Below are 13373 nucleotides of genomic sequence, written 5' to 3'. Positions count from 1 at the left end.
CCTTTTTGAATCTTATATGATTCATACTGTATTAAATTATTTTGTTGCGCACAAATTTGTATCTAGCAATATTGCTCGATGAAGTAAAATGTATATAAACATTGTTTATTGTGTTTACTGCAATAATGTTGCTATTCAAAAGCTGCATATGGCGATAATATCAGCTACAACATGTTGTCTCCATTAATGTTATACTTATAATTTGCCTCACACCAAAAATAATAACACTTAAGCTCTATAAAACGAGTGACGTTGAAGCTTTATTACTGATAACTTTTTGGTTCGTACATTTTTATTTAATAAATTGAAATAAAAAATTCAGTAAAGAATATAAGATCAACGAAGTAGCAAAGAGCGAGCTTCAAGCGGTACGTTTAAAATAATTTACCAACAAAAACCCCACACTAGTATTATCAACAAGAACAACAACTGAGTTAACAACAAAGCTGATATTGGAAAAAAAATACATATAATAATATAAACAAACAGCGCGTGAATTTTTATTTCATATTTCATTTCAGTGAAGTATTTCGTTTACACAACTTTATATTGTATATTGTAGTATACGTAGAATTTCATCATAAAAAGCTGAAATGGATAAATCGACAAATAACAATTTTAATTATCCAAAATTACCAACACAAATGGAAACTTCCACTAGTAGTGGTCAAATGCCACCAGCACCGCCATCATATGAACAGGCCACGGGATCAACAGACATAAGTTATCCACCAGTGGAAATTTTACCGACACCAAATGTAAACACGCTTAACACAGTTCCACAAGAAAGAACCATGCAAACACAGACCACAACCTATACTAGTATAAATCATCAAATGCCACAATACGGTTCCTTGGGTGGAGCAACTCATACAGCTCATACGTACACAACCCAACAAGGAGCGCCACCAATCATCCAGCAGCAACCCGTCGTTATTATACAACGTAAGTGCGTACAAATTACAGATTGTGATTGACACACAGAGTATGATTAACTACTAATCAAAAAGTGTTAATTTTTTTCGGTTTATATTTAGGAAATGACTAAGCACTTAGAATTGGGATAAGTGATATGTAGCAAGAAAAACATTACTCTAAAAATTTTAAGTGCAATAAGTACTTAACTAGTCTAGATTTATTTATATTTCCATTTTGATGGATATCAGTTTTTTAATTAACAGAAATGAGTTTTTACTCAATTCAGTACATTTGGGGAATAGGTATTTCCCCCAAAATAATTTGATAAAATACTTAATAATAATTTAACAATTATTAATTTTATATCACACAGTAACAACAAAAATTAATTGAATTATTGAAGTTATGATTTCCATTTTCAAATCCCAGCAGTAGTGAGCTTATTTAAAAATATACAATAAATATAATTCAAACAATATAAAAATTTATATAAAAATGCAAATAATAATAATAAGCAAATAATAATAATAAGCAAATAATGATATTTTAGGTGTAGTACAAGTATTTGCTTAAGTCTTTATCAGCTCAACTAATGTCATACATATGCATATTGCAATATTCAAATTGCTTAAAATTCTTGAAGAATTCTCATACGTGTACGTATGTATGTACAAGTAAAACGTATATAAATATATTAATTTTATATAGATTTATTTTACTAAGAATTAGAAGCAAATACCGGATTTACTGATTTTCGTAAAAATGTGCAAAATAATATTAGAACGTGGAATAATAATGAGAAGTGAAAGAGTAATAAAAATTAATTAAATTATCTGAAAAAATGTAGTATGAAATTTGTTAGCATTACTGCTTAAAATTATCTATTTTTCTCATTATTAAGATACGAGTACGAAAAAATCCTAACTCAAATTAAAATATGTTATAAATTTGAACTGCGACTTTATAGTAAATATTAGCGCTTCTCTGATAATGTAGCTAATAGATATTAGCTAAAAGTGAGTTTTGAGTTGATATTGTACATAGTACTACATATATAACATCTCATAGCAGATAAACGGAGTGTTAAATATCAAAACGGGACCGCGGCTTAACCATGAGAAATGTGCTTTGCTAAACATATTTCATGTTGCTGTGCGTTATAAAGTATTACTTATTAGCAAAGTACAGTCGTATAGCTCTATAACGAAACCCCAATTTCTGGCATCAGCGTACTTTATCAACTCGATATCAATGAGTTCGTTGCCAGTTAGATTCAGTTTATTGAACTATATAAATTAAACTTTTCTTTATCCCAGTCAGAAAAACTCGCCATATGAATAGAATTAGTCAGATATATTTAATATTCTTAGAAACTGTATATAGGTATAAGCACTGAATTTAACATCTTAAAACAGATTTAACTATATAGCAATAAAATTTTATTATTAAAGCTAATATATAGTTGATTTGTTAAGTAATATATTTTGACGCACTACACAGAAGAAAAAGTTCTAGACTTTGAGAATGTTTCAATGCTTTTTACCAAAAATTTGTTCTCATTTATATTCCATTGTTAAAACATGCATTTCATTTTTAAAACACAAATATTCAATTAAATATCAAAATAAATATTTTCGACTTCGTAGTAGGTTTCGACATGTACCAACAATTAATATAATCATTCTTTTATTTTCTCTCCTCTTGTTTTTTATTGCTTCGTTATTTGTGGTGTAATTAGCTGGCAAATTGACTTTATTTCAATGTACATATTGAATGAGTTGACATAGTTACTAAGTAAAATATAAAAGCATTCTCAATAGGTAATTTAGTTAATTTAATATATAAATTAAAGTTTTGTCTATTATTTTAATAAATTAATTTGTTTATATGTTGTTTAGTTTATTAAATGTATTGTTTATTCTTATAAATAATATATAAACCCACTGATATTACGAAAAAGAAACTACGAATTATACTAACAACAAATCATAAATGGAAGTAGCTAAGTTGACAAAATATATTAACATAATAATGACTATATAGGTATATAAAATATATATATTATTAATATTAATAAACATTAATGACCCAATAAACTCTGCTCAGAACTTCAAATTATTTTATTACAATATATGTAAATATTTACCAAACAATATTATAATTTATTGATTCCATATTAACTTTAATTACAGAACAAGCTATTTTACCACTAGGACCAGAACCAGTCTATTTGACATGTCCCGCATGTCATATACAAAAACTAACACGCATTGAATATGAGCCAAGTTCTAGAACGCATCTAATGGCGGCACTCTTGTGTGTTTTAGGGTAAGTACATTTCTAACTAAAAGCATGTTCTGCAAATAATAGTAACTATGTACTAAGTTGATGTATGTAAACTTGCCAGTTCATATAAAACTTATCATAATTTAATTGCTAAATAAGTTTGCTAAATTCATATGTCAAAGTAGGAGTACAGAATTTTAAAATATTTATTATTCGTATTGATTGCGATTATATGTACCTAGAAGTACCATTAAAGACAAAATTGCTATTAAATTAAATTTTGGAAGAATTTATTATAATGTTTACGATTATTCACTGTCAATATAGATTAATGTTGAATATATTTATTTTTTTATTTGTCCACGTTTTGATGTCTAAGCAAATTTGTAAAACTTTTTATGTCATTTAATCGATAAAACTGATAAATAGCTCAGACGTCATGTATAAAAACTTATTTGAATATTACTAAGACTTAGACAAATTTGCTGATTAAATCAATTTTCGAAACTTATATATACATACGTTCAATTAATATAAAAATAATAATTAACTTACATTACTAAGACATGTTATTCTCACATCTGAACATTTGAATCCGAATTGTAATTATACAATCTTCAAAGTTAAACATACCATAATTTGACAACTATTTTCTCAAAAAATGATAGAAATTATTTGCATTTCAACGATTTCAAATTTTGGAATCCATTTTGTGCAAATAATATTGAAAATAGGCGTAAGTGGATGGGTGGGTTGAACTGCTTGGCATAAAGATGTCATGCATAGACCTATGGACTAGAAAGATATGGATGAATATGGTTAAAAATATGGTTGATGTCATGCATAGACCTATGGACCAGAAAGATATGGTTGAATATGGTTAAAGATATGGTTGATGTCATGCATAGAGCTATGGACCAGAAAGATATGGTTGAATATAGTAAAAGATATGGTTGATGTAATTTTAGTCCTTTTTAGTCACAGACTTTAGTCACAGACGCTGTGGTTGGGTTTATTAGTTGTAATTAAGATTACTTTGCCTTTTTACCATACTATTATATGACCAAGCTGTTTTCTTTTTGGTTTACAGCTAATTTTGACCATGCTAGCGAAGACTCAACATCTTAGGGCGAGTAATTACGTATATAGTTTAGGAATATCAAATATATAGTGTTTGTATAGTTTCGGAATAACAATTCATAATTTAAAAATAACAAATACATAATGTTGTTTAATAATTTAAAAAAAAACCAAGCTAAAAGGTTATCTTTCGCAGTATTCTTAATATTAATACAAATGTATTATCAATAAATATTTATTGATTAACATACATTATAATAACATATGTTAACAAATAAATCTGGTTTAAGTCTCACAAAATACATCCATATAACAAAGAAATCACCTATAGAACTAACTAAATGTTTCATTAATCATACATTAAAATTGTCCGAACCTATTTGATAAAGATTTATTTAGTATGTTTTCATAATATATAAAAGAAGGAAAGGTCATCAGAGTAAAAATATATTTACGTTCAAATTTTATTCAAACCGAAATCTTCTAAATTCATCATGTATATCATAAGAAAATAGCTTATTAACGTCAAAGCTTAATCAAATATAAACTAATGTGGGGTAAACATTTATGTCTGTCACATGTATTTTATAATCACTTTTACTTTATGCAGAGCTGTTAAATGAAAGATAGTGAAGGCTTTAATCCTTTCTAAACGTCTTGTTATTCATATATTGAATTGAGTACATAACGACATTTAAGAAAAAATATTTTCATTCCTATAGTTTGACAAAGATAAAAGCTATATGAGCTATATAAGAATAGTACCTATAACACAACGTTAGCCGCCAGACATTATCAAGTATTATATATTCTATACAATTATTGTTGTTATGAATATTATTGTATTTATATTAAACAAAAGATAATGACTTAAATATTTGTAAATTTATTTTTATTTTTAATTTTTATTTGTTCATTTATTAATTTAGTTTTAATTAACTTATATAAAATATTTTGAAAGAATTGCTCAGAATAAATTAGTTCAATAGAATATATCACATGCAGCTCATTAGCACATCTGTTTTTATCCATTAATTATAATAAGAACACTTAAGTTAATAGTATTAGTATTTCTTCATAATATATAATATATATATATATATATATATATATCTAAAAAATTATTTTAACAATAATTTTTGCGCTGCAATTTCGTTTTCTATCTTATCGGTTTATCGCTTTCATACGCAAATGCATAAAATAGATAACAGAAAGAAACATATTGTAAACATTTGTTTTGAAGCTGATAAGAACCAAATGAAGAGTGTGATAAAGTTATGTTTTCTTATAATTTAAAATTCAAAAGTGATTCATTTTTTAATTAAACTTATTTATTTATTTTTTTCAGACTTTGGTGCTGTGTATGTTTACCTTACTGCGCCGGAAGCTGCATGAATGCCAACCATTATTGCGGGAATTGCAATAAGTTTTTAGGCACCTATGGCGCGACTTTGTAAAGGAACCTTTTATATAAATGATTAGTAAAAACTTAAAAATCTCTAAAAAGTATTGTATACTAACACAAAACCATAAATATGTATAATATATAAAAGTTTAATTTTACTTTATATTATTGTAATGTGAATATGATATATGCTTTTAAAAAACAATGTCTATTTAATCAGTTCAAAGCTATATTTGCTAATTGATCTTTATTATATTATAAATGTGTTAATTAATATAATTTTTGGTAATGTGAAACTATAAATTTTATTTGCAAAAGAAATATTATATGAAAATAAAAACAACCAAAACCTCATTTTAATATATTTTTATTTATCATGAGAATTTGGACTCAATAATTCCAAAAATTTTTTAATCGCATTACATAAATAGTTTATATTTTTTAATACACACATGACATACTAAGAGACCTTAGAATAGCTCCGGTCAAAAAAAGTTAAGGGACAGAGTCTGAAGCTATATGCGAAAACCGACTGGCTGCCCTACTTAGCACTATGTAATCTCAGAGTATCACTAACCGTACGGAGCGGTACGCAGATCTTAGATCAATCATTGAATAATCACGAAGATTATCAGAAATACTCAAATTAGTCAGTGAGATGGGCGGGACTCTGCAAAATCCCCCCAGCTATCATAAAGTAAAAGTGCCTAGATGCACTAACTCGGAAAAGGCTTAACATAACATAACACACATATATTCTAAATAATTGAATAATTTGAATATTTTAAATATTGTAACAAAAATAATTACTATATTTTAATTTTTTTTTTACCTTTCACGATCAACTGTTAATGTTTTTATTAATTAATGACGTTTGCAATTGGTAAATCTGAAGTAACTTTTTCAATCGAGATTCACTTTTACTGCAATTTTCATTTTCGATTGATAAATCTCGAGCAAAATGTTTAACACTTAATATTAATTTATAATACTCTAGATATATTACCAGAGTAGCAAAATGACTCTGAAATTAACAGCTGTTTCATATGATAAATATATGTGACGAATATGATAATATGACATATGTGATATATGATAAATAATATGATATATGACAAATAAAGTATGATTTGATTTAATATACGTATTTATGACAAATATAAATGTGTTCTAATACTACTGCAAAAATGTTAAATTACTCTAAAAATGTTCGATTATTCAACAAAATTTGATAGATCGAAAGTGAATCTAAATTGAATCCAATTTTACCAATCTAAAATGCTATAAGATATTTATTCTTATTGGTGATAATCAAGGTTTGTCAACCGCCTGATCGAGGACAGGTGCCATTTGCACCATAAAATATTGTATTTTCACCTTTAATCATTTTATTTTTTAAAAAGATAATGCCACAAATTATTCTAAAACATATTTAATATTTTGATACCAGAATTAGAAAATATATACCAAAACTATTTGTATGGTATTGTACTGATTACTTTATTAAGATATAAATAGCAGTTGGAGAGCAGCTGCAGAAAGTCTTAAAATAAAAATATATAATTTTTCGTAATTATTTATAAATATTACTCGTATTTAGATATTTCCAATTTTTCAAACAGTATACATATCTAAATCTGAGCAACTAGTTCAAATAGTCCAACCTATCAAATAATAAATACTAAACAAAAATGAAATATTGCGATTAATCTAGATATATAAAATTCTTTATATATTATTTAGTTTTAAAACTACCCAGATTTTGAAGTTGAATAAATTATAGTTGTTTCTTATTTGAAATGATTCAGAAGAGCATATGATACCAATAGATGAGATCTAAATATAAGTTCAATTGATTGAGTTTATACTAAATAATTTATAAGTTAATAGCACTTATATTATAGATTATTGTAAGATAATCTTACTAAATTCTTCAAGTTTAATTATTTTGATATTATTATTATTCTGAAAAAAAATGACATTATTTAATAATTTATACAACTAAAGGCAGACATGTCTTAATACTATCTATTTTTAAATAATTATTTCTGTGACGGTAAATTGAAGTCTGTAATCATTTGTTTGTTGAATTGAATTATAAGATTAAATTATTGTAAAAAACTCAAAAACAAATTTTTTATAACATAATGTAGTCATATAGGTTAGTAGTTATTCAGTATTACCCAACCCAACTTTTGATACTGACGCTATTTTGTATGTTTGCAAAACAATTGCAGATAAATTTTACCTTTTGCTTACTTTAATTTAATTCACTCTACATTTCTTACGTACTCGTTTATTAAGCAAGTATTCACTTATTCAAATTGTATTTCTTTGCTTGTTATTCAAACGTTTTTATAAATTAGTGGGCATATATATATATATATATATATACATAATATATACAAATTATTATGTTGAGGCTAGTTGAGTCAGTGCACTTGAGCACTTTTACTCTCTAATAACTGCGAGATTTATTCATAACCCCTCTCTAAGCCTTGACTGGATTACTGTTTATTACTTCATTAGACCTCAGATTTGCATACTTCCTCGAGGAGTCTGTAACCATTCTGAAATTAGATACGCGATGTTGGTAAGCCTGTCAATTTGCGTAAATAATTTCAGGGCTCTATCCTTTATGTATTTTTTGATCGGATTTTTAAAACGAGTCATCTTTTCTGTATGCATTCACGATTACTAATACTTGCTTCAACCAACTTTTTTAGTCCACAAATATATATTAATTTTTACATGAAAGCAGTTAATTTCTTAAATATTATACAATATTACTAACAATTCAATTGGTCCTATCAGTTATAACTAAGAAACTTGATAACTCAATTTAAGTGTTTATAAGAAGATATTTTTCATTTGAATAAACCAATATAAATATATTACTTATGTCCTATACATAGCAGCCCAAAATATGTGATTCTAGTCTAAAAAACATTTGTGAATGCATGTCTCAGCTACAGCAAATTTTCTTTCCATTCTGGTATATTAATATTGTACTTAAGAATCATTTGTAATAGGTATAAATATGAAATATGAAATAAGTAAATAAGTGAAAAGAAATTGTATATTTGGGCTTCAACTCCTGAGTTTCGAATTTCGAAATTCATTACAGCTTTAGATTAATATTTCGACATTGATAAGAAATGTAGTCATTATAAGTACAAACAAAATATTTTTATTTATGATAAGAAAAAGGTATTAACAAATTTGCTTTTAGTGCATTGTCAATAGTTAGGCGTATCAGTTACCAAAATTTTATACATAAATACTGAAAAATTAGATTAAATAAAATAAGATCTATTTCTCAACAAGTAAGAGGCTTTTGAAAATACGGAATGGAAAAATCTGGCACAGAAAGAGTTTATCCAGCAGCACCGTTGGAAACTGTCATAGTGAAAAATGAACAGCACCAAACACTTCTGCCACCATCTCCACCCTCATACGATCAAGCCACATCGACTCCAGCTTTTACGGCTACACCTGCTGCTACCGCAACAGCAGCAACAACCTCGATCGACACTACCCCAATAGTTGTTGTGACACGTAAGACTGTATTTATATTATATTCATTACATTTTATATTCACAAAACCTTTTAATCTTTAGAACCAGCTGCCTTGCCTTATGGTCCACACCCGGTTGATGTGCAATGTCCGTTTTGTCACAATTTTACACGTACCCGTATACGTCATAAACCTAACTCCAAAACACATTTAATCGCTTTGTTGCTCTGTTTATTACAGTGAGTTTAATTCTGAATTATTATTTACATTATACATATATATATATAATATATCTAATAAATACATTAAGACCGAAAAGTTTTCGGAAATTCTCATTTAAAATTCGCGCGCTGTATATTTTTCGATATTTTAAGTTTATGTAGTTTGGCAGCACTGTCCTTAATTACTATGCCAAAAATGAGCGCGATCTGTCAGACAGTTCGTTTACGGCAGCTGTTGAAACCAGTTCACCTCAGTAGGGCGTTGCGAAAAAAACAATGGAAAAAAATATTGAACAAAGAGTTTGCATCAAATTTTGTGTTTCGAACGAAATTTCGTGTGCAGAATCGTTGCGAATGCTACAAAAGGCTTATGGGGAATCAGTTTTATCGAAAACTCAAGTTTATGAGTGGTACAAAGCCTTCCAGGACGGTCGTACGACCGTCGAAGACATTTCGCAACGCACTACTGAGGTGAACTGGTTTCAACAGCTGCCGTAAACGAACTGTCTGACAGATCGAGCTCATTTTTGGCATAGTAATTAAGGACAGTGCTGCCAAACTACATAAACTTAAAATATCGAAAAATATACAGCGCGCGAATTTTAAATGAGAATTTCCGAAAACTTTTCAGTCTTAATGTAATACATTTTTCAGATTGTATTGCTGCGTTTGTTTACCGTATTGTATTGGAAGTTGCATGAGCACAAATCATTACTGTGGCATTTGTGATAGATATTTAGGCACTTTTAGACGTAGTGCATGAATAAATATATACATACATAAATTTAATCAAATTTTTTGAAATTTGTTGAAATAGTATTAATAATCACTCACAACAAAGATAAGAAATAAAATTATCAATTCACTTCAATTTCGAAATTGTATTATTTTCAAAATATTATTATGGCATAGCAAAGACGCCTCCATTAAAACTGTTTACCAACTTCATGGTATTAGAGCTAACATATTTACATATAATATTTATGCTGTTAAGAATCTAACGTCAGACGCTTCGTAACATTTCTTTCTATAGTTGAGGGTTATTCAAAATATACTGCAAGAAAATCTTTTCAGATTCGATTACCAACATTATTTGAATGGTGTTTTTATTAACAACGTACGATACGGAAATGACACCACACTAAAAGTTCAAAAGATCTAACAGTTCAAGAGATCCAAAATATTGTATTTACAACTCATCATGCGAAATCCCAAATATTAGCAGGAAAAACTAGTTATTGGCCGAAAACAATCTCATAGCTAGAATATATCCTTTAATGAAACGGAATACAAATGATGTTCACCATATGAATATGAATAAAAAACAGAGTGTAGGTATACGGTACATTGGGCTGTCAGAAGAAAATAAAAAGAAATTGATCATTTCAGGCTTTTGCGTAAAAATTAACCTCTATTATTTAAAATATTTTATAAAATAATATAAAAGTATATGGTTTCTTGATTAATTGCGTAAAAGTAGTTAATATCTTATAAGAAATGGTCATATGACGTCAATACTCATATGACGTATATATATGTATTCAATGACATTATTGAATATATTCCGAAAACCTTAAGAGTCAAAATTTGGCGTTGTATCGCAGACAATAGCTTCTTGGTGATATTATATATAATATTCTTGACAAGAAATCGTAGTGTTTATATCTATCTGTTTGTTAGTTTTTATTTTTAAATAAAAAACCGAAAACAAATAGTTATTATCTATATAAATATCGCCATTTCGGGATGAAATACCAACAAAAAACATATAAAGAGGGTCATAAAAAATATGAAAAGGAAAACTATCCTATTTATAAAAATAAATCTAAAATTTTTGTTTATCCCCGGGAGCTTTGGTCGTTTATTCAATACATAAAATTATAAAAAATTACACTTATTATTTTGTGTTAAATATTATTAATTATATTTAATATTTTAAATATAATTAATAATTTAATTATATTTAAAACGAATAAATAAATGTAGTTTTTTATAATTTTATGAGTTAAATAAACGACATAAACTCGGTGATAATCAAAAACCTTATTTTAATTAGTCACAATTAATTAAAAAAAAAAAGAATTAATGAAAAAATATAAATCTAAACAATAAACATAAAAATTAATATTATGAATTATTGTAGTAGCGACAGATATCTTATGATATTGTTATTCAGTGAAGCAACAATTTGAATTTTAGGGAGCACGGAATGTATACTAACCTATTGATATTGTTATCTTTATACATAATCATATAAAACAATTAGCATTATAGTATTATTACCAATAATTCATAAGAACACATCAGTGCTTTAGAATCGTGTGTGTATCCTATATAGTAAAATAAAAACATTAAAGTACTAAAATAGTATTATAATATATATAGCAAAATTACATTGTTTACTAGTACATGTTATAACTTACCAGTACATTACAATATATTCAAAAAATTTTAAATATTTTATTAGAACACGTGAAATTGTAAAGTTTGGAATGTAGTAGATCATTGTACCAAAATTTGATAACAATTTACATAAAATAAATAAAATAATAAAAAACAAACAAGCCACTTTGTTTCTTAGATTTCTATCACGAAAAATTTTGCTTTAAATATAAAAATTTAGCAACAAATTTTTAGTTTCAATTCAAAATCCATTATGTCCAATTCAAAATTATTAATAATATTTATTTTCGCAATTATCCTACACGAATCTTTCGAAAAGGTAAGTGATAAATTATTAAGTGATAAATGAAGTAAAAATTAAAAGTATTTTATATTCACAAAGGCGTTGTGGTCCTATGAATATATATCTGTCAACATAAAGAAATCTGGAACAGAGTACATAGATAGCGATATAAAAGTTAAACGCATCTCCCGCGGAAGATACGGACTAAATGGATTTATTGATATTAAAAAAGATACAACAGATAAGTGGATAGGAAATATTTCGATACTACGAAGTGCTACTGGTAACAATAACTACAAACCAACGCCGTTTGAGGTACCAACGGACACAGTTCATAACATTATGAATGGGGCATACAAGCGATTTTTTATGAATTCGGTAAGAAACTGCACGACAAATGGAGTATATTTTAAAGGAAATTTTGTGCCTCCTATAACAAAACGTCGCATATTACTTAATGAGTGTAACATAAGAACAGAAGATTGGCCTTACCTTTCCAGCGGGGTCTATAAAGTTGTAGTGCGAATTTTAGGACCACAATATATAAGTTGGGATTTTTCTTTTAAAGCCGTTAGTAATATTTTTCCCTCTTGAGACAATTTTTGTGATGTTCAAGAGATAAAAATTACAAATAGTATGATTTATATATATTTACCTAATTGTGAATTGTTGTTTATTAGAAAATAAAACAATAGTGTTGTGTAGTCTAGAAAAACACTGCGTGAGATTTATTAATATTGGCTTATTCATTGGCTGTCATTCATTGGTTAATTCATTTTCAAACTAATATTTTAAAGAACTATCAAAAAATTTTATCAAGGCTCACTAACGAGCAAATTTTGACCATAGTATCATGTCAAGCAACGCCACATAAATTTGTGATTTAATTTGAATTTATATTTTTGTTTTATCTGTATTACCTTTAGATATCTTAATATGACCGTATGATGTACAAAACTATTAAATAAAGAATCTATTCATAAATATTCTATTCAAGAAAAATTTGTTGTTAATTAATAGGCTTATGAGCATAAAATAAAATTAGTTTATATATCATGAAATGTAACAGAAAATTAATTACTACAGAATTAATGACTATTACATATTATGTACATTTAAATATCATCTCGAGATAATTTCTCAAATCAAACCCATCGAACGAAATTCTTAACATTTATATTAAACTACTGTAGACAATATGTACTATGAAAAAAATATTTCGTTAATCTAAAACGAAATTTTGGTCAATTGTTTTTTGTT

General features: G+C 26.9%; 3 protein-coding genes across 5 annotated transcripts; all 3 read left to right on the top strand.

Annotated features, from left to right (window-relative positions):
- The first annotated feature begins 264 nt into the window (after positions 1-264).
- On the top strand, positions 265-5897 carry LOC119685639 (lipopolysaccharide-induced tumor necrosis factor-alpha factor homolog). Of its 3 annotated transcripts, none has more exons than XM_038099983.1 (4): positions 265-368; positions 522-945; positions 3111-3246; positions 5633-5895. In XM_038099983.1, the coding sequence occupies exons 2-4, from the start codon at positions 594-596 to the stop codon at positions 5739-5741; spliced, it is 597 nt and encodes a 198-aa protein (XP_037955911.1). In that variant the 5' UTR covers positions 265-368; positions 522-593; the 3' UTR covers positions 5742-5895. The 3 variants fall into 3 exon arrangements, with proteins under 3 accessions (XP_037955911.1, XP_037955913.1, XP_037955912.1); XM_038099985.1 differs by having other exon boundaries at positions 279-368; positions 563-945; positions 5633-5897; XM_038099984.1 differs by having other exon boundaries at positions 320-945; positions 5633-5896.
- A 3038-nt stretch (positions 5898-8935) lies between these two features.
- LOC119684841 (lipopolysaccharide-induced tumor necrosis factor-alpha factor-like) lies at positions 8936-10251 on the top strand. Its single transcript, XM_038098969.1, has 3 exons — positions 8936-9247; positions 9310-9445; positions 10082-10251. Exons 1-3 carry the CDS (start codon positions 9040-9042, stop codon positions 10188-10190), a joined length of 453 nt encoding a protein of 150 aa, XP_037954897.1. The 5' UTR covers positions 8936-9039; the 3' UTR covers positions 10191-10251.
- A 1826-nt stretch (positions 10252-12077) lies between these two features.
- On the top strand, positions 12078-12718 carry LOC119685705. Its single transcript, XM_038100062.1, has 2 exons — positions 12078-12149; positions 12213-12718. Exons 1-2 carry the CDS (start codon positions 12084-12086, stop codon positions 12705-12707), a joined length of 561 nt encoding a protein of 186 aa, XP_037955990.1. The 5' UTR covers positions 12078-12083; the 3' UTR covers positions 12708-12718.
- Positions 12719-13373: the final 655 nt, after the last annotated feature.

The sequence above is a fragment of the Teleopsis dalmanni genome, chromosome 2, assembly GCF_002237135.1.
Source record: "Teleopsis dalmanni isolate 2A chromosome 2, ASM223713v2, whole genome shotgun sequence".
NCBI lineage: Eukaryota > Metazoa > Arthropoda > Insecta > Diptera > Diopsidae > Teleopsis > Teleopsis dalmanni.
This window is presented reverse-complemented; position numbering and strand designations above follow the sequence as displayed.